Source organism: Eumetopias jubatus, unplaced genomic scaffold (assembly GCF_037043125.1).
Source record: "Eumetopias jubatus isolate StellerSeaLion01/CBP00866 unplaced genomic scaffold, mEumJub1_p1.0 scaffold_17, whole genome shotgun sequence".
In the NCBI taxonomy this organism is placed as follows: Eukaryota; Metazoa; Chordata; class Mammalia; order Carnivora; family Otariidae; genus Eumetopias; species Eumetopias jubatus.
In genome coordinates this window covers 66,526,296-66,548,932 of record NW_028274823.1, presented here as the reverse complement: position 1 = coordinate 66,548,932, position 22,637 = coordinate 66,526,296, and the positions used below count along the sequence as shown (strand labels likewise).

Genomic DNA, 22,637 nt, shown 5'->3' with positions numbered 1-22,637 from the left:
AGTGATCGGTGAACATAACCATCAGGAGATGAATGGCTCTGTAAGCTCATACTCATGGAAGATGGAGAGGTCTGTAGGGGAGCGCCTGGCGGGGGGATCTGGGGAGAGCAGGGCAGTACCATGCAGTGCCCTGGATGTGAGCAGAGAAATCAAGTCAATACTTTACCAATAGCAGTGAGGCTTCTTAAGTACAGATGTTATGTGGGGGAAACTGTCAAAACACCCTGCAATATATCCAGATTTGGGAGTGATTAGCATGCGCGACTATTTCTTCCAAGCCCATAACTGCATGTTTAGTAGGAAGTAACATTTTAAACCGGTCTTCCCCCACCCTCCAAAACTGAGGCCAAAGCAATGCATGCTCTTAAGGGCAGGAAAGCCATATCAACATCCCACCAATGGTACCAAACCCTGAGATAGATAAAACTTGAGTCTTAAAAATGGTTGGCTCTTTGATCATGATACAAATACCACGGGGGACATTGGTCCTGCCGTAGAAGGTTCTGGGTTATCATCCAATAGAAACTGGCTGTTTTTCACTCAACATCCCATTTTCTCTACTTAGCAATCCATGCTCCCTGTAGTATATTCTTACATCTCACACAATCATCAGAAAAAGTTGAACGCATGTGAAATTGGGTGAAGCACAAGTAATTTATTAGAAGAAATAATTTAAGCAATCTTATTTAACTCCTGGTCAATGAGAGCAGGAAGCATTGACATAAAGAAGGCTTGCTTAATAGGAGAAGGTGAAATTGTGGTGATAAATTCCCTCCCAATACCACCTCTCATTCTCATTCCTCTTTGGCTTTCCCTGAAGCTAAAAGACAGAGGAACTTCCAACCTGTACTGCTCACTTTTTCTCCTGAGAGCAAGACTTGCTGTAGATATAAGCAAGCCTCCATGTCAATCTGCATGCCAGATGGGAGGTCTCTGGGATTAACCTCCCTGACTCTTTTGAAACAAATCTAACTAGCAAGATCATTCCACTACAACAGGAAAGGGAGTTTACCCAGACCTCTCAGCAATCCTCCTTGAATCAATAAAGGTACAAGGACTTGTCAAGTCACTTATCCAACAGCAATAAGCAATCATTCAATCATTTCTTCCAGCAATATTAACTGATAATGTACATACATATGTACTCTCCTAGACACTAAGGTTACAGCAATTAGTTAAAGACACAAATCACTGTCCTTGTGCTTATCTTCATGCTCATTTTCTAGTGGACAATAAGAAGAATATGTAAACTATGTGGTATGTTAGGTCGTGACAAGTACCAAACAGGAAATATAGCAGGGAAGGGGGACAGAAATATTAGGGAGCAGAAGATGCTTTTGGAATGAGGTGACCAGGGTGGGCCTCACTGAGCAGATGACATTTCAGTAAAGACCTGAGGGAAGTGAGGGAGCTAACATGCTGCTATCTAGGGGGAAAAGGAAACAGCTAGTGTGGAAAGGAAATAGCTAGTGCAAAGGCCCTGAAGCAGGATGTGTCCCTTAGGATAAGGGCGAAAAAAAGCAGGAGCTGAGCTCAGGGAGGCAATGCTGGACCGAGGTAGGGAGGGCCTCATGGTATCTGGCTCTTAACTTTGTTGTTGTTTTTTTTTTTATAAAGATTTTATTTATTCACTTGCGAGAGAGACAGAGAGAGAACAAGCAGGGGGAGAGGCAGAAGCAGACTCCCTGCTGAGCAAGGAGCCCGATGCAGGACTCGATCCCAGGACCCTGGGATCATGACCTGAGCCGAAGGCAGACGCTTAACCATCTGAGCCACCCAGAAGCCCCTGGCTCTTAACTTTGAATGAACTGGTGAACGGTTAGGGGTTTTTGAGCAGAATGACATGATATAATCTATGTTTCAATAGCATTGCCCCACTACTATAATGAGAACTGATTAAATGGTGGGGGGGGCGGGAAGGGGCATGTCAGGGGGAAAAGGCAGAAGGATGGGACCAGCGAAAAGGTAACAATCGCGAGAGATAATATGACTTTGGCCTGGGAGCAGCGTAGGTGGTGAGAAGTGGCCGCATTCCATATGTAAGTGCAGGGGTGGGGTGGGGGAGCCAGCAGGGTTTGCTCGTGGCCTGAGTGTGGGATATGACCAAGAGGGATCAAGAATGATGCCAGAGTGCTTGCCCTGAGCAATTCTGTCTTCCCTGTTCCAGGTATGGACATGTGTAGTTTAGCATTTCTACCGCTGAATTGTAATTATGTTGCTGTCTGAATTGTAATTATGTTGCTGTCTTCCCCGCTGTACCGAAAGTTGCATCTTCAGGGAGTTTGTCTCATTCCTATTAGTTCCTTTCCCATTGTGTACCACACAATTGTTTGTGACAAAAGAGACCCCCGATGGCTGTTTATTGAATAAAAAGGCCTTATAGATATTGAAGGATAAAAGACGTAGATGCAAATGTGTCTGCAGTCCTAAAGTCTAAAAGAAATGAGGTTAGGCCTAAAATAAGTCAGCTAAAGAATACATTAGGGTTTTGATAAAGAGTGAAAACAGTTTGTGAGCTATTATATTTCTTCAGACAATTACTGCTGAAAGCCATGTAATATCTCTGGTATACAGCAGAGATTAACCAGTTAATATATACTTTTTAATTATTGGAATTTATCTAAAAAATCCATTTACCCCATCTAACTGGATACTTTTATAACACCAAGATAATAATGGAGATTATAAATAAATAAATAAAATAAATAAAAGAGATCATTAGATCTCTTCATGGGATTAGATTATTCAGAAGCAAAGGAAGTGTAAAGAAACAGGCAGGTTACTTTCAGTAAGTAACACAGAATTAAGGCTGAAGGGAGCAGCCTCCATATCACAGACCATCTTGGGTTTTTTTTTTATTTTTTAAAGATTTTATTTAGTCATTTGAGAGAGAGAGAGCTCGCCCATGAGCACAAGCAGGGGGAGGGCAAAGGGAGAAGCAGACTCCTCACTGAGCAGGGAACCCCACATGGGGTTCAATCACAGGAACATGACCTGAGCCAAAGGCAGACACTTAACTGACTGAGCGACCCAGGTGCCCTGACCATCTTGTTTTTTGAAAAACATAGCAAAAACTAAAAAAAAAAAAAAAAAAAGCAGTAAAATAGACAGCCAAGGTGATAAGTTGAAAAGACAATTTGCTAATTTCCTTTATCTTTCTGTAATTCAGTACTTTGTCCTTCTGACTATATTCTCTAGGCTGGGGGCACAGGAGTTCCAGGGAGAGAATAAAGTGGTGGAATGATTTTGGACACCTAATGAATGGCCAACATTAAAAGTTACTGCTAGGATTGTTGATAAGATGCACTAAGAAAAATATCTGTAAAAATGTCCTGTGAACTTTACAGTACCAATTATTGTCAGACAAACATGATTACAGGTTCCAAAGTCACCAAGGATATATCTCATATGTTGCAGCTAATAAGAATGGCCGAACATTCTCATCAAGAGAGGTTTTCTTTTTGGCTTCCCAGCTCGTGTCCTTTATTGAAATGTAACTGCTGAAAGCTAGTGATAGAATTATCCCCTGAAGACACTGAAGAGTTACTCAACAGTCTCTTTCTTCTTACCACTTAATTTAAAAGGGAAAACTGTATGGGCTGAAATAGATTTCTTCATCAGAATGTTCCAGTATAGAAACACCACAAACTGATAAAAAGTCAACACACTTAGCTATTATTTGACCCAACTTGACAAGCTTGCAGCTATTTAGTAATAGAAAAAAAGGTAAATAGAAGACAGAATGCAAGAAATTAATATATTGAACAATGCATATGTCCCTTATTCTCTTTACCCATCTCAGCGGCCTCATTTGTCATGTTTTTATGGCACCTTGTGGGGCCATCAATGCTTCTCTGGGCTGAACCATGACGGACTGTCTTTCCTGGCCACGTGAGCAGTGTTTGGACAATAGGCAGCATCCTTCCAGGTCCTGGAACACAAGCAACCCCAGCCATCAATCAAGCCCTGTTGCTTTCTCAGTTGGCACTGCTGTTTCCCAAGGACAAATTCATCCTGGGGACAGGGCTCAGTTGCACAAAGAAATCCCAGCTTTCTGATGTTTTGTCTTCTGGTCACCAGACAAGATGTACCAGTTCAGAGCAGGAAGGACAGTGTGGGTCAGCAGGCCGAGGGTGGTACAGAGCATGGCACGTTTTCTGTGTTCCGGATGATCTGGTATCACTGCAATCCTAGGCTTGAGTGTTTTGGTAAAGAATCTATACATTTCCACCACATTTAATTGTCTGAATCACTTGTATGCATTTAGTCTAATGCATTTTTGTTCACTTGTTTTGGTTAAGCACAAAGCAGTAATAATCCACCTTCAATTTTTCTACTTAATGCCTTCATCTTTGGGCAAATGGATTTAAAGTAAATACATATATATACATATATATATATGTATATATATGTATATGTGTGTGTGTATATATATGTTAAAAAATGATTCTTATAAGGATCTTGGGAATGACACTCAGAAAGGAAACACCCCACAACTGGAAAATTGTTGGTATTAATACAAGTTATTTTCTGTTTAAGAATACTCATTCAGGGGAGCCTCGGTGGCTCAGTTGGTTAAGAGTCTGTCTTCAGCTCAGGTCATGATCCCAGGGTCCTGGGGCCGAGCCCTATGCTGGGATCCCTGCTTAGCAGGGAGTCTGCTTCTCTGGCTCCCTCTGCCCTCCCCTCCTCGTTCGTGCTCACTCTCTCTCTCTTGCTCTCTCTCTCTCAAATAAATAAATAAAATATTTTTTAAAAAGAATACTCCCCCGGTGATGGGTATTAAGGAGGGCATGTTCTGCATGGAGCACTGAGTGTTAATACACAAACAATGAATCATGGAACACTACATCAAAAACTAATGATGTACTGTATGGTGACTAACATAACATAGTAATAAAAAAAATAAAAAAAATACTCATTCAAACAAGGCTTTATGAAAAGAATTTACAAATCTAAAAATTTGGGGGGAAAAGGTGGTTTCGGGGATGTGGCTCAGTGTACCTCCCTCTTTCTCTGGGCCTCACAGCACATCTTTTCATTTGCTAATTCATTAAGGAGAGGCTAGGCACCAGAGTTTTCCATCCGTATCACCTTCACGGTGGTATATGACTTGTGATTCTTACTATAAAAATGTGCAAATATAAAATTCAACCTAGTGAAACAGTTTGGAGTTTGTTATAATGATATTTCCTTGTAAATGCCTTAGAAGATCCTGCCATGTATAAGACTGATTGATAGATTCATGCATGTATTCAACTAACATTTATGAAGCTCCTCCTATGTGCCAGGCCCCCGGCACTGGAGACATAGAGTAAACAGACAAAATTCCTATCCTACAGATACCAGGAATAATAGCATAAGGGCAACAGAAGAAGATGATGAAGGAGCCAATTTTCAAACAGTGTGATCATGGTTATGATAGAGATTTGCCAGGGTGTCCTGTGGAACATAAAGGAGAGACATTTCACCTGGATTCTAAAGATGACAGGGAGGGGGAGAGTATGGAGGGGACTTAATGGGAGTTTGCGATCGTTGTCCTAAATTCTTAGAATAGTTGTCGTAATTAACTAGGTAAAGAAGGGGTGTAATTTCTAGATGGATGTAATGCACGTTTGTGGGCCTACCTGCTACAGGGAACACAGAACTGCAAATACTGTTATGTCTGGAGCAAGAGACGAGGCTGGACAAGCAGGCTGGGACTCAGTCCAGAGAAACAAAGCAGGGTGGAGCCTCACACCCAATGGGCAGGACACTCCTCACCCACCTCTGCACCCAATCCTCAGCCAGGGTGACTGAGTATGAGATGGACAAGATCATTTGTATACTCCCACAGGTTATCACTGCACTCCCCAGTTGCAGAAGGAACCAACTACAAAAGCCCACATTGTTACTATTTGAGGGAGAAATGGAGAAACAGGAAACCTTCAGAGAACGTGCAGTCCTCTATTCAGCTATCACAGGATCCAATGTATCTTAGAAAAAGATACAAACAACCACAGCCAAAGACACAGGCCCCTTGGTCAGACTGATCCACACAGCTGAGGGCTTATCTCTGGGGAAAGGGAGTCAGCATGATTTGGGGAAAATTTGTTAGCGTTCCATCATTGAGCTTTGAGATTCTAGAACCATCCTATTTCCCACAGTCATCTATTCAAGATCTGGTCCCATTTTTTTCCCCTAAGTTCACACAAATGATTTGTATTTTCAATGTGAATTAATTTTAAGTTCTTTAAATAATTAAAACATATATTGTCTACCATGCACACTTCCTCACATTTCAGGGATTACCTTGACTATCCATAAAAATATTTTTATTTAAAAAATATTTAAGATACTATTTAAATACAATAAACTTTGCAGACTTTAAGGGTTGGTTTGATTAGTTCTGACATACATATGCACCCAATACTATCACATCCCAATCAAAATAACAAACATTTCCATTTCCGTCCCTCTGTAATCCATCCCTCCCCCTCCCTCTTCTTTCCCAGGCAACCAGTGTTCTTTTTGTCACCATGGATTGCATTTTCCAGAATGTTATAGGAATGGAATCACACAGTATGTGCTCCTTTCCTTGGTTTCCTTCACTCGAAGGCTCTGTCTCTAATCTTTAAGAGAGTCCTCCCTTTTGGCTGAGGTTCAATAAAGAGCATGATAATCATGATGATTCCATGGCAGTGTGTAACAAAGCATGGCTTGAGGACCCCCTGCTTTATAATCATCCAGGGACTGGCCAAAATTTGCTGATTTACCTCTCCCTAGAACTCTGACATCAGAACAACCAGCATGGGCAGGTCTATTCAAATTTGCAGTTTAGTCCAACCTCTTGGGGAACAACTAAATTCCTGTTCCTTGATCCAGCTAGCTATTCTTCCAAGTCTTTCTACTTGTTTCTTTTTTCTTTTCTTTCTTTCTTTTTTTTTAAGGAGTGGGTGTGGAGCCCAACACAGGGCTTGAACTCACCTTCCCAAGATCAAGACCTGAGCTGAGATTATCAGTCAGATGTTTAACCGACTGAGCCACCCAGGCGCCCCCTTTCTCCTGTTTTCTATAACCTGGGCAAATCTTAGTTCTTTAGGCCACAGCAGTACACAGGACTACATAGCTTTAGGACAGAGGTTGCAATAATTTCCCTAGATCCTTTTGTGCCCACATTTAGAAGTGTGGTTTGGGTTACTTTTCCATATAGTATTCACATTGTGAACTTTCCTCCTTTTGCTGCTTTGCTACCTACTTCTCAAGTCCATCATCGGGGCCAGGACTCAGGTGAAGAGGGTCTTGAGAGTGAGCAGGACTCTTATTTCAGATGCAAAATTCAACAAGGTGCCGAACAACTATAATCCAGATGCCTACTTTATTTTTTTAAAAAATCAATAAGGCAAAAAAAAAAAATCCATGGTGAATAAAGTATCAAAATTTTAAATAAAGTCAAGACCAGTAATAGTGCCATGCTGAGCCCTACCGAGCTTAAAAGAAAAAAAAAATCAGTGATCTTATCTTTTAAAAGTTATTACTATTTATATTTTATGCCCAAGGTGAGTGCGTTATTGCCTAAGCCTAGTCTTGGCCCAGGCCCACCTACACTTGATAGATTTCATGGTCCAACAGGCTTTTTGCTGTCCTGAAATGGTCATTAGACTATTACATCTGGCCCAGCGTTTACAACCTGCTGTGGACAAGAAGAGCTAATTCAAAGCACTCTTTCTAGACACATTAGACGCTTCCTACTTTTCCCCTTGCCATTAACCACAAGTACAGCCAATCCCAGACAAAGACATAAACACTGGTCACCCATAATCCTGAATTTTTAAAAGAGCCTCAACTGAGCATTCAGAACGGGATGTATTCATGGTGTATCTGACTACATGTGCCTTCACTGTGAAACCAGACCTATCTTATCTAAACAGACACACAGAAACCATGGCTCTGATTAATGTTGTCATTTAAAACACATACCGTACCTCTCATAGGAACTGACAACATTTGAGAGAAATCAGTGTGGAAGAATAATCTGTATTCCAACTGAACAGGAAATACGCCCAGAAACAGGCGAGGATCTAGATACGTAAGTTAAATTTTCAGGGGAAAGCACGCCATATAAAGTACCCAAGGCTCCTACTCCCTTTCAAAAAGCTCAATTGGATGTATCATTTTTACTGAAAGTGGAAGCACTCATGTTTAGCTATTTAAAGAACAAAGCTGTTTGTTATGTATTAAAGGACTTAAGAGGCACAACGGCATATTAGAGCTGGTGACAGATGGAGAATGCTGGTCTTCACTGCCCATATAGAAGAGCATACACATCAGACTGGACTAGGAATAACTTCAAGGTAAGTCGGTCATCAGTCTATCATTTCCAGCCACAACATGCTGGAAAGGGACAGTACGGGCTCTGGAGTCAGAAAGAACGAACAGGCAAAGTTCAAGCCTACCCCTTCCCAGCTGACTGACCTTAGCCCCATTCTGCACCTGTTTGCTCAACTGTGAAATGAGCCTACTTTGCAGGGTCACTACAAGGATGAAGTGGTAAAGCGTCAGGCACCGGCCTGGCTCACAGGAAGCCTTGATTCATTTGGAGCTGCTGTTAGCACCACTCCCAGCACCATAGGCTTTATGACGTGTTGGAAGGCTATCTGATCCTGAGACAGATCAATGGTGGAGGTTTTCAAGGAAAGGAAACAATAAATTGGTAATTACTTATGCGTGGTGTGATATCGGAGAGCGGCAGGGGGCCCAGATGCCCTGTGGAAAGGCAGAACCCATCCTCCCTGTATTTTCCGTGCCAGGTACCCGACTGTGAACATTTCATTCTTATAACAGTTCTGGGGAGAAAACCTGGGGCAATAGCCCTTTAAAAAGAGGCTGTCTTCTTGCCAAAAACGAGCAGTTAATCACAGTCATGGTTACTAGGTACAGTTGTGTTCTTGATATTTTAAAAGATCCAGCAAAGAGCTTCAAGGTTCATCCAAAGTGGATAGAAAGTAGGTGGTGGGAAGAAAGGCTACAAGGGAGTTGGGAGTCATTCACTCCAGACAAGAGAGGGTTTGACAGATGCCAGACGTGTTACGTGTTAGGATGCTGAGGGTGCTCTGCTATCTTTCCTCTCCATCCAATAGTAGAAGGACTCCTATACTCAGTATTTTCCTTGGGTGGATGATTTCCTTTCCTGAAGCAGAGGGGTCAACCAGGTGACCTTGAGAGATCTCTTCTAGTTCTAAGCCTTTGCACAAATACGGAAGAGCAAAGAGGCACCCAACTCATCAATGTGGGGGTGGGTTCCAGCTGCATCTCTTTACAACGAGGCCGAGGTAGCTTGGTACAGCAGAAGGTGTGGGAGCCAGGAGTCAGGCAGGGGTGGGTTTGACCCTATCTCTGAAACTCACTCTTGGGCAAGTTATGGTAGTAAAAGAACTCAACTCTGCCCTCAGCTGTAGCATGGCGAGAATCTCTGCCTTCTAGGGTTCCTGAAAGGATTAACTGAAATAATGTTGGCAAAGCACCTAATATTTTGACTGGCACATGTAAGCCTTCGATAAATTGGAGCTATTATTCTGGTTGGTTAAAAAATGGGTTGAAAAATTAATGCCCTTCTGCTTATAGTTGTCTCATGCTAGGAAACGTACAAATTCAAGTGGGCAGACCCACAGCACCTTGGCCCACAGGATCCATGCTGCAAGTAGAGCCTGTCCGTGCCAGAGAATGTTTGAGGGGACACTTTATTAACTACCCCGGTGCGAGGAAGCAGAGGATGCTGAAGACAAGGTCTAAGTCATCTTCCTAGGACTCTGGTTTCGCTCACAGTCACTGTAAGAATCAAACGAATGATTTTTTTTTTGTAAAGATTTTATTTATTTATTTGACAGAGAGAGAGACAGTGAGAGAGGGAACACAAGCAGGGGAGTGGGAAAGGGAGAGACAGCCTTCCCACTGAGCAGGCAGCCCGATGCTCGATCCCAGGACCCTGGGATCATGACCCGAGCCAAAGGCAGACGCTTAACGACTGAGCCACCCAGGCACCCCTCAAACGAATGATTTTTAAAGAGGTTCCAAATACATTTCCAGGTATAAGGAATATATCACATCCCACTGATTCGTCATTCACACCAAGCACAGTAAAAACATCCATCAAAAAAAGCAAGTGTGCAAACCAAAGTGATTGTCAAAAATTATAATTAGGATTTTTTTTTCCTTCCCGAATGATACAAAGCTAAAAATGGAAGTCACAAAGAAATTAATCAGCTCTTGCAAAGCAATGAAATACAGTGGCCAGAACCCTGTACCAAGTAAAAGGAACTCCTATTACTACCAGACTCTTTCACAAAATGTAATCTTTTGGTGCCACATCAATGTGGAATCACATATTTAGCATTACAGAAAGATGCTGGAGGCTGAGACAGAACAGCTCTGGGTTTTGTTCTTTACCCGTGGTGGGGTCTGTGGCAGGATGCCTGTAGGCTGCGGAGAATCAGAGAAGACAGAGGAAACAAAAGGTACAAACAAGCACATAAACTGAGGCCCACGGAGAGCTGGGCCAGAAACACGGGGGTGTTTCCTGAAGCCCCTCTGTGTCACTCAGAGGATCAGACTTGGCTTGAAGAACACATCCTGTTTCCATATCAAAGGGGGAGCAGGTTAGAGCTGATAGGACCCAATGCTACAGACAAGGGAGCAGAACAATGAAGTTGGAACTGATGGAGTCACATGAAAGAGCAGCTTATTTTTGTTGCGAGAGAACAAACACAGGGATGACCCATTGTCAAAAGACCCCAGATACATCAGGGGGCTGGACAAGGCCCCGTGGGGATGCCTGTCGATGTGAGATTGAGGCCGGCCATCGTGCCATTAAGCCAGTCCTAAGTAGGAATCTCACACGACAGTGGAGAAGCCCTTCTATTACCAAAGGATAAGAGTTACACTGTGGGGCTAAGTTAAAACTCGTTCTTCCAACTGCATAAAATTCAAGTGGCAACAAGCCGCTGAGCTGGTCAAACAGTCTGGAGCAGGTAAACCCAAACACCTCTGTAAGCTCAGCGTGAGGTCCATTGTTTTCAGACAGCTTTTTAGAAGTGAGGGTACAAAGTGTCCACAGAAATCTATGACATCCATCCTTCCTTTGCTTAAAGTCATCGTTTTATCATGTTGGCTTAGAACCACAAGATTACAAATCCGATAGCGTGGGACTTACGCGGACTTTATCATTATTTTTTTGTATGTGTGGAATACTTGGATAAAAGAACAAAAAAACCCAAATGGCAACTAATATAAGAATCAAGAAAACCATGGAAAGAAAAGAAATTATGAAACAGGAAGTTCAAGGAGAAGAAAAGTATCCACAACACCATAACCTCAAAAGTCCTCATTACCCAGGGGACGTTAAAATCAATGTTTTACTTCCCTCGTGCCTCTCTCGAGTCCCCCTGAACAAACTGGTCTAAATGGCAGATTCTTTTGGTTGTGTGAACAACTTCTCAGGAAAGGGACCAACTCTTTCAGCAGCTTTATCCAGTATTTTAGATCATGTGGATAAATGCCAGTAAAAGTCTGTCCAGAGCCTTCAGAGAGCTACTGGCTTGAAGAAAGAGAGGTACTTTTAAAAATGCCAATCTCAATACCAAGGAGGAACTCACGGCCTTGAGTATCCAATCCAATCCAATCCTGTGAGATCGCATGACACTTGATGTTAAAAGGGACAGAGGATCCATGTCACCTTAATTCTAACCTTAAGATCAAATGTGTTAATTTACAATTAAGGGGTAAGAAAATCTCCTCCTTATCTGGATTTTGATACCTTATAACACATTCACTGAGAGACCTTAAAAGTTATGGTGACAAGAAGTTGCTAAATACTTTCAGGCATTTTGACCATGTTCCTCGTCATATCAGTGTCCTAGACTCACTACAGGGATTTCACTGGATTTTTCATTCTTCTGGATTTTTCCTTGATTTTTAAAGTAAAATAGACATTAGTGCTCCAGTTCATTTGGAAATGTGCCTTGTGAATGATTTCAGAGGTATTTTTCTTTCTTTTTAAAAATGACCTTCAAATAAAAATAATAGAGTTTTCGGATAACAAAGCCCAAGGCAAAAAACACGAGACTCTGCTAATATGGTCATGAAAAGACCAAAGAGACCTTCTGAAGTGGGGTGGCCAAGTGCTAAAATAACTTAAAACATTCTAGCAAAAGGTAAATAAATTACCATTCAGGAAAATAGCAATCAAAGCAGCTCAGGGCCAGAGCACACCAGAATCCTCCAGCTATCGTCCCAGTTTAATGAACACTGGTTGTTTTAAACGAGGGACCTCCTGGGAGGGACCTAGTGTCAAGGCAGACTGCTTTTCTTGACATCAGAAAACAGTATCATTTTTTTTTCTTTTTTCTTAAACACAGCACAGAACCCAACACATTTCAAGGCCATATGCTGTGGCTTTTGTTGATTTACGAAGCAGCTGCAGGTTTTGGAAAGGAAATTGTACTCAAGCGCAACCGCACGGCAGCGGTCTTGGTTTACCTGCCATATGCAAAACGCCTGTCTTTGTGATGATCGCCAAAAGTATCCCAAAGCCTGAGAGAAACGCTCACTTCATCCACAACGTCCCGGGAGCGCTCCAGGACCTGCAGGAGAGAGAGCGCATGCCTGCTCAGTGTCATTCAGAGGCTCCTCAGCAGAAGGATGCGCCGGTCAGCACCCTCCAGGCCCACTTGTCCCACTTGCGCTTAGTTTTCTCGTTTCATCTAACAGGACTTGAGCTAAGTCCGAATTCTCTTCCTGGAATCACACGACTCAAACCCTCCTCATTCAGGATACACGGTAGCCGGACTCCCAAGGGCACATTTTGCGTTTGTTTTCTCTGGCGGCACTAAGAACATTAGCTTGATTTTGCATGCACAAATTACCCCGACCCCCTTTTAAAATCAGACTGGCAGCAGCAGGGACATCCCCTGAGCAGTCTAAAGAAACTCTGTACCCCTCACCTCCTGGCACACTCGGTACTGGTCAATCGCCCACACGGTAGGCACGTGGGTGGCCAGCAGCTGATACTGCGTCAGCGTCGTGTTGCACGCCCTGGCACAGATCAAGCGCGTCTTCCCCACAGCATTGTCTCCCACGACCACACACTTGATGGTTTCAACGTTGGGTCTTTCGTAGTCCATGTCAGTGTCCATTTATAAAACTCTGTAAGAAGACAGTGACAGAGCAATCAAAGACGAGAGGGATCCAGGTGCTTCTCTGGAGGTGCCCAAGCATAAGCAAGAAGTTTGGAAGTTCGTACGAAAATTAACTCAAACTCAAGTTTTCTATTTATGTCTCACACAAGTACAAAAACATCACCGGATTGTTATTTTGACCCCAAATGGTTTATTCCCGTTACCATGTTATTTTCTCCTTGGTTTTCTCTAAACACAACCTGCCTACTGAAAACCCATCCAGGCAAGTCAGGACCGTTGGTACACATTTACAGTTCACTAGCTACACGTGTGCACCCACGAAAGAGACCGGTCAGCTGCAGGGTTAACCTTAGACATTGGGGCGTAAGCTGCCTTGGCGATATTAGCATCCACACCATCACAATCTTCCACCGACCCCACATCTCCCACTGAAAGGCAGTTTACTGTAGGTTCTCCACTATCATGGTGACTTAGAGGGGGATCCAAAGTGCAAGCAGAAAGGATTACTCGGCTTTAAAGAAGGGTAAATTGTAAAACTGAATTTTGATACAGCCATCAATTTATCAATATAAAATCAATTTATATTTATTCATCTATTTTTATTAATCAAATTCATAAAAATGGTATTCTCAAGAGGGGCATCATAAAGCAATATATTTTTAAGTTCTCTTTCTGCTTTCATCAAGAAATCTGGAACATATGGTAAAGAATGATTTTACCAGGATGAGGAGCTAGTTTGGAATCTTCCTGAAACCATTAAAAAGGTTTAAGAGGGTTGTTGAGTGAGGGGTCAAAAGTAAGAGAGAAAGCTGTTGCCAGCTCCCCACCCACCTGGGGGCAGGAACCTCCATAAAATATAAAACAGACTGCTTCCTGGCAGCAGCTGGATGGGTGACCAACCATGTAAGATTTTAAGATTTTAATGAATTATAATTGCCCTTTTGAGGAAGTCTATTGTTAAATAGAGAAAACTGGTTGGATGGTCACTTAAAAAAAAAGATTTATTATTTGAGAGAGAGAGAGAGAGCATGCGAGCAGGAGAGGGGCAAAGGGAGAGGAATAGAAAGAGAGAGAGAAGCAGACTCCCCGCTGAGCGTAGAACCCAATGTGGGGCTTGATCTCAGGACCCTGAGATCATGACCTGAGCCGAAATCAAGAGTCAGACACCTAACCGACTGAGCCGCCCAGGGACCCCTAGATGGTCACTTTTAACAAGTTGAGAGTGGTTTTAATGGCCATAATGGTCAAGAAACTGTTCAGAGTAGGGCTTAATACATACCTGGGACTCAGTAAGTGTTTAAGTCACCTGATTTGAGAAAACAGATAATTTGGATAATATGAGATTAAGAGTACAGAGGGAAAGACAGAAGGAAGGTTATTAAATAGAATGAATACTTTTTCCCAGTTAGGACCATCTGAACACGAGATTGTCTCCTGTTAACACCATCACAGGAGGTGTTAAATCTGAGGCTAGAGACTATTTGGTGAGAATTGAGTGGAGTGATTCAAAGAACAGATGTGTGGTGAGGTCAGGATCTGGTCTGTGGTTTGAACGCCAAAGAGAGGCTTAAAATAGACAGATACCTGTTCCCCACCTGGCAAATGCAGATTTTGAAGGTCTTGGGTGGAAAAAGAGGCTTAAGAAAAACTTCAATTCAGTTCTGATGATCATTCACATGTGGTGACTCCTCAAATTGATCTCTTCAAAATCTAGCCTATGGTTTTATTAGTTCCCGATTTCATAGCATAATGGGGCATAAGCCTGACTTTGGGATTGGACCAGTGGTCCTTAAATATCTGCTGGGGAACATTTAACAAAGTCTGGAGATATATTTGGTTGTCACAATGGGGTGGGGGAGTGCTACTGGCTTCTAGTGGGTAGAGGCCAGAGATGCTTTGAAACATACTACAATACAAGGGACAGCCCCCACCACAAAGAATAATCTGACCCCAAATGTCAAGAGTGCTGAGGTTGAGAAATCCCTTCCTTCGAGGGGATGTGAGTTTGAATCCTAGTCTCCCCATTTTCCAGCCATTTGCCATTGGGTGAGGTATTTGCGCTTTTAGCCTCAGCTTCCTCATGTGTTAAATGGGAATTCTAGTACCAGTCTCCTCAAGTAGTGAGGGTTAGGTGAACTGATGTAGCTGACACACTGATGACCCCAAAGATTATAATTATGATGAAGAAGATGAACACCTTGAATTGAGTCAGGTAGGAAGACCCGAATTAGACTCAAAATCAGAAACCTAATAACCACAAAGATCTATCAAAAGGATACATTTTAGTAGAGTAATTAAGGAGTAGTTCACTGAAAAACAAAGAACATAGGTACAAGATGGAGCATATACCTGATGTTACGCAAAGAAGGCAAAAAAGTTCTGGGTGGGAGCTGGACATAATTAGCTAAATGACAATGCAGTTGGAAAGGTAGGTTAAAAACATTTGGGGCACCTGGGTGGCTCAGTTGTTTGGGCGTCTGCCTTTGGCTCGGGTCATGATCCCAGGGTCCTGGGATTGAGCCCTGCGTCGGGCTCCCTGCTCAGCAGGGAGCCTGCTTCTCCTTCTCCTCCCCAATCATGCTCTCTTCTCGCTATCTCTGTCTGTCTCTCTCTCAAATAAATAAATAAAAATCTAAAAAATAGTATTTTTCTGGGGTATTTCTAGATTCTAGAATAAAAATGGTAACAATTGTTATTGATAAGAAACTTGGTATGTTTCTGGTGATACTACCCAGGGGCACCCTGTGTCAGAAAAACAGGATCTATTTAGAGCCCCACAACTGTGGAACCTGAGGAATAGTATTTTGATTGTCCTAAGTGGTAGAAAACCTTTCTCTTTTGAAAGTGAATTTTATTTTTTAGGTAGATAAAAATCATAGAGAGCCAATCCTTAAAATTTGGGGGCATGTTTGGATTTAGTCAAAACTGAAATAGGGCGCCTGGGTGGCTCAGTTGGTTAAGCGACTGCCTTCGGCTCAGGTCACGATCCTGGAGTCCCAGGATCGAGTCCCGCATCGGGCTCCCTGCTCAGCGGGGAGTCTGCTTCTCCCTCTGACCTTCTTCCCTCTCATGCTCTCTCTCTACCATTCTCTCTCTCTCTCAATAAATAAATAAAAATCTTTAAAAAAAAAAAAACTGAAATAGACACAAAAAAATACATGGTTGGGGGCGCCTGGATGGCTTAGTCAAGCGTCTGCCTTCGGCTCAGGTCTTGATCCCGGGGTCCTAGGATCAAGCTCCGCATTGGGCTGGCTCTCTGCATCGGGAAGCCTGCTTCTCCCTCCCCCACTCCCCCTGCTTGTGTTCCCTCTCTCTCTGTGTCTCTCTCTGTCAAATAAATAAATAAAATCTTTAAGAAAAAATACATGGTTGGTCTTCTTGTTGGCTTGCAAACTAGCTTTGAGAGCAGCCCCCAAAAAGGAATCCCTCAAATAATTTGAAACATGACAGAGTTGGTGGAATAGCTGTATAGCTTTCACAGAAGACACACTGAAGTGGATAAAAGCTCTCCTGGTTTTGTATTAAGGCTATGATTACAAAAATATCATTACTTATTTATAGACACATCTTATGCACAGTTCTAAAAAGAATTTCTGTGTCAAAGGTGAGAATAACATCCGTGGGTCCTCTAATCTCTAGCAATCTGCTCAAAATTGAAGTTACTATCAAAGGTGCTGGGCCAACAAGTAAGGGAAATAAAAGGCAGGGCAGAATTCAACACTCATAGCCCAGGTCACTCACTCGAGACATGGCATTTCCAGGAAGGGTTTTCTGGCTTTCCAAATACTTAAAATCTTTTCTTTTGGGTAGAAATTTTCTTTTGTGGTAATGTGAAAATACATCTACGCATGTATTGTAAACCCACTGTTTATCTGTTACACATAAATATTAAATTATGATAATTATAAAAATATGCAATTTTATCCTTCTTTACTTGTTATGGGCTCAATTTATTGCTATTTGGGCACTCTTACAGTTGAATGAGCTCTTAGGACCATCTGGTTAATGACTATCTGGTTTCTGATTTTTATTTACCTAGAATGAGAGCAATAAATATTATTCACTTAACACTGTTAATAAATTTCACCACCAGGATTCCTGCTGATCAGGGCAGACATACTTTTGCCTTCAGATCCATATCTGAGGAGACAAAGAAAGTATAGTGAAAGAAAAAGAAAAGCTAGGAAGGACAGACACTGGTAACCTGTTACTATGGCAGCTTTGTAATGTTACTCAAACTGACTTGGACTTCGTTTCATACTTTCACTGAATCCTGGGGACATGCACGCTGACCATGAAGTGCTGAAGAAGGTATCCGCACATTCTGGACATCAGAGCGGGACGTTTATTAAGACTGGCGAGTGAATAAGATAGTGTGGGGGGTGGGGAGTGAGGACTCAGCGAGGGGGTGCAGGGTGGCTGTCCCCTGGGTGCTGGTGCCCACCATCCCCAGGCTGCTTAGAGACTGTGGTCATGACCTCCTGGCTGTCCAGCCGCCCCAGGTGCCCATGCCATGATTACTGTCGCCTTCTGGACATCACGTCCCTCCTCCACATTCACCACCAACTCAGCTTTCTTGCTGTGTCCACAGGGTGATGTGTCCCACACTCTGGCCCCACAGTCCCTCCACCTCTTCAGCACCAGTGACCTTCCACGCACTCTCTTTGAGCCCCTCATACTTTTGGTCATGTGCTGGACATTGTCAGCCAAAAACATTTTACCCCTGAAATCTCAAGTTTCACCCAAAATCCTACTCTTAAAGGAAAAACACCTCTCTTCACGGCCTGCGCTAGGGGAAATGTGGTCACAACAGCAACTCTCATCAGGAGATGGAATCTATTTCCTTTTGTCTTGAATTCGAGCTATGTGACTGTGTGGCCCGATCCAGAAGAATGTGGTGGTGAGGCTGTGTGGGTTCCAGAACCGACATCTCCAGACGCCCTGCAGCTCCACCCTCACGCTGCGGGAATGCTGTCCTGAGGCTGTCATGTCAGGAAGCCGGCTAGGCCTAGCAGAGGAATGGAATTCACAGCGCGAGTAACCCTGGTCGCCTGCCTATGGCTTTACCACATGCCACAGAGTGTGCTACTTGCACCCTCCGGCCCGGCCAACTCTCCAGCTGAAGGAAGCTTTATGAGTGAGCCCAGCTAAGGAATCACCTAGGCAACCTACAGATTCATGAGAAAGTACAGATTATTGTTTTAAGCCACCAAGTTTTGTGGTGATTTGTTACGTTACCAGTAATTAACTGAAACACACCCATTATACCTTAGGAAAATCACCAAGACCTTGACTCCTTCTCTCTCTCTTTTATTTTTTTTTTTAAATATCAGATTATAGGTCCCTTTTGGATGGATGATCTTTCCTACCTAGGGCTGGTGGATCATGCCAACTTTCTCTTCACCATCACCCTCCACATCTTTATTGCATGTGTGGTAGGCAGAATAATGTCCCTCAAAGATGTTCATGTCCTCATCTCTTGGATCTGTGAATGTATTCGATTACATGGCATGGGGGAGTTAGGGTAGCAGATGGAATTAAGTTGCTAATCAGCTGACTTTAGCTTAAGGAGGTCATTCTGGATTGTCTGGGTAGGTCCAATGCAATCGCTCAGGTTCTTTCATGTGGAAGAAGGAGGGAGAGGATCAGAGTGAGAGGGATATATGAAGATGCTACGCTGCTGGCTTTAAAGATGGAGGGAAGGGCCATAAAGCAAGGAATGCAAGTGACCTCCAGAAGCTGGAAAAGGAAAGGAGACATATTTTCTCCTACAGCCTCCAGAAGGAACACAGCCTACCAACATCTTAATTTTAGCCCAACGAAACCCATTTCAGACTTTTAACCTCCAGAACTATAAGATAATAAATTTGTTTTGTTTTAAGCTACTAAGTTTTTGATAATTTTTAAAAAAGACTTTATTTATTTACTTAACACAGAGAGAGAGAGAGAGAGAGAGAGAGAGAGCACAGGCGCGTGCGTGTGCAAGCAGGGGGAAGGGCAGAGGGGGAGGGAGAGGAAGAGGGAAAGAATCCCAAGCAGACTCCAAGCTGAGCGCAGGGCTCTATCTCATGACCCTGAGATCATGACCTGAGACAAAACCAAGAGTCAGATGCTTAACTGAGTCACTTAGGCACCCCAAATTTTCAGTAATTTTTTACAATAGTGACAGCATGCTTCTGCCACACAAAATGGCCTCCTAAATTTTAAATGTTGTTTGCTACCTCAGTGCCTTTACACATACTATTCCCCAGCCAACCCTCTACCATTCCTTGCCTGCCTGGCAAATTCTGTTCATTCCTTAAAACCTTATTCAGATATGACCTCCTCTAAAAAGTTTTCCTAATTGCCCTGCCTCCACATAGACCGATTTACTTCCTCCTTTGTATCATAAATGGTTCTAGGAGAATCAATCACCATCACAAAGACACATATACACTCAGTTTTTCCTATGTTAGCAAACCATAGAATGGTGATTTGATAACTTTGTATTTTTCCTGTGGCTACACCTTCAGAGTGCCCATCTCATGCCCTTAATGAATCATTACGTGTTTCTGGGGTACTACCACGTGCCAAAGTGCTTGGAATGTAAGTGTACACCGTGCCCTACTTCTGTAAAACTTTGACTATTCATTCGGGTCCAGAGGTCCCCCAATTTATTTGTGACTCTCTTCTAGGGACAACCATAAACCAAAGAGTGACATAGCCAAATGTGGGCTTAGCTGCCCTGGTCTCTTTTTCAAATCATTTCTCTTCCCAGGGTGGTACTCTGTTCCCACTTTCAGGCTTGAGATGATGGCCTTCCTGTTCGTCTTTTAAGACCCAGGCTCTTTCACTATGGCTCAATAACACGATGGCTAGATGAACATCACAGTCCTGTCTCCATAATTCAATAATTCCAAGGCACTGTGGCTGATGAAGTACAAGATACTCTTATTTCCCCAGGATAGCTGCACTTCAGTACAGAACCACTCTTTGAGTCCAGCTCAGTGTGTTAGTCTCTCCTACTATGAGAAATTCAGATATTAGGGAGGGTGGGCAGGGAAGGCTTATTGTTTGTCTACAACATCTTACTAGGCATCTTCTAATTGCTCCAAATCACCCCAACACTGCACTACACCATCTCTTACCATTGCCTGTGTTGTGTTTCTTGTTAAGTTTGCTATTTGAATCAAAGCATGGTGAGCAGTCTGCTTAAAGGCGAAACTCAAAGGCCCATAGAAGGGCCTTTGTACTTTTAGTTCATTCGGTTGTTCACAGATGGTTTGAACAATGTGTCACACAGCCACTAAATTTTCTTGTCCTTTAGAAAAGCATGTAATCTGAACTTCAAGAAATAATTTAACATGGTCACTAAAAAATACTGGTGGAACACATTTTAGTGTATTTGAAGAGTGAGCTCAGAAAGAAAAACTGGGAATTTTATATTATTGATGGAAACAAAAGAGAAATGTTAAGAGTTGCATAATAACCATAGCCAACAGCCAAGTTTCAACTGTGCAGATTTCATTATCCTGAGCTCTTAATCACCAGTCCTAGGCAGGCAGGAGCTGCTCTGTGCATAATATAAACATCTCAGCTGGAATGGAGAGTGGGTCCAGATCTGGGAAAGAGACAGTCAGGGTTGGGCTGCGCTTCCCTAAATCAAAAGTTTACAGAAATATATCTCCAGGATAAAATTGCCTTTCATCGTGCAAATCAACAATATATTTTTCAACTGAAAGTTTTGATTAAAACAGAAAGGAAAAGAGTTTAAGTAACAGAAACGACAGCGCATGTTAAGTCCAGGATTACAGATAATACAGAGGTACTTTTTTAAATATCCACTTGTTATCCTCGCCAGAGCCCTGTGATAATGGAGACCTACACAAGATCACACTCTTTTTTTTTTTTTTAAACTCAGTGTCAGTGGGGGAGGGTGAGCCAGGATTAGAAATAAACTTGCTCTCTATTCACTGCTCTTAATAAATGCTGCCCCAGTTGAAAAATAAAGCACAGATAAAAAACTTAGCTTAAAAGATGCATAAAAAATTCAGGATAGGTTTCAAAACCACCATAAGTAAACTGTGTGCTATCTTCTAGACATACTGGGTGACTTTTGTCTACAAATATGCTGACTCTGCTCTTGCTACTCTGCTCAGATGTCCTTTCTCATGTCCCTGACCTACCACTGAAATTGTTCTGCACCTTTGGGACTCAGGCCGTCTTTTTTTAAAATATTTTATTCATTTATTTGACAAACAGACAGTGAGAGAGGGAACACAAGCAGGGGGAGTGGGAGACGGAGAAGCAGGCTTCCAACTGAGCAGGGAGTCCGATGCGCGGGGCTCAATCCCAGGACCCTGGGATCATGATCTGAGCCGAAGGCAGATGCGACAACTGAGCCACCCAGGCGCCCCAGGCAGTCTTATTTCAAGAAAGAATAGGCTGAGCACTTAGTGAGCGCCAGGCCCATAGGACAGGTACACAGCGGTAAGCAAGCTGGGTGTGGCTCTTGCTCTCATGGACCTCGCAGTCAGGTGGGAGAAACAGGTAGATGTAATCATAACCTTGATTTAAGTTCCTCGAAGGAAAAGGAAAGGGTGTTATGAGAGAAAATAATGGGTGGGAGGCCTGCAGGAAAGACAAAGGAGGCCTCTTTGAGGAGGCCCCACCTTCTTGCTACCTGAAGAATGAGCAGGGCCCAGTCATGAGATGGCAAAGAAGGAGGCCTGCAAGAGCTGAGGCCTGCAAGAGCTGGGGCCAGGGGAACTGGAGAGGGAAAGGTTGGAAAGAAGGCAGGGGCCACATCACACACGGCCCTTTAGGCCACAGGAGGGAACTTGGGTTTTATTCTAAATGCAGTGAGAAGCCACTGAAACATTGTGGGTAAAGGAGTCACGGGTTCTGATCTGCTTTTGAGAAGCATCACTGATACCTCCAGGACCGCTGTGTGGGGAGCAGCGGCAGAAGGACCAGTGAAGATGTTCCCAGGTTCTCCGGGGAGTGGGGGGGAACATTTGGATCAGGAATCAGCAGAGATGAAGCTAAGTAGACGAACACAAGTTACGTTTTGGAAGAAGATGCACTTAAAACATTCTTCCTTTATACTATCTCCTAGGGTATTTACCAAATTCTGATTTGTTAATATTGACAATTATTTCTTGCATCTCACTAAGATTGTACATTTTTTGGCAATAGAGACTGTTACTCATCTTTAAATCCTCAAGTCTTCTCAATGCCTTGGCCATATGTGGTTTTCAATTAATATTTGTTCAATAGGATATAAAAGTACAGCCATTCTACCTTCCTCAGGAAACCTTCCCCCTGGATCTGGCAGCGAACTTGCACTCAGCTATCTCTGGTGACTGATCACTAAGCCTATGCCTCGAGAGCAAAGGTGTGTGGCTAAGCCCGCAGTCAGTGAGAACACCTTGAGGGACATCTGTGTGGCCCATCATGAGAGCGGTATTTGACAGATGGCATCAC

At 43.0% G+C, this 22,637-nt stretch overlaps 1 protein-coding gene across 2 annotated transcripts in view; it reads right to left on the bottom strand.

Annotated features, from left to right (window-relative positions):
- RHOBTB1 (Rho related BTB domain containing 1) overlaps window positions 1-22,637 on the bottom strand; it is a 63,127-nt gene that overhangs the window by 23,190 nt on the left and 17,300 nt on the right. For both annotated transcript variants that reach the window (XM_028124002.1, XM_028124003.1), the window contains 2 exons: window positions 12,978-13,179; window positions 12,514-12,617 (listed from right to left, as the gene is read on the bottom strand). In XM_028124002.1, coding sequence (XP_027979803.1) covers window positions 12,514-12,617; window positions 12,978-13,169 — 296 coding nt within the window. In that variant the 5' untranslated portion in view covers window positions 13,170-13,179. The remainder of the gene's footprint in view (window positions 1-12,513; window positions 12,618-12,977; window positions 13,180-22,637) is intronic.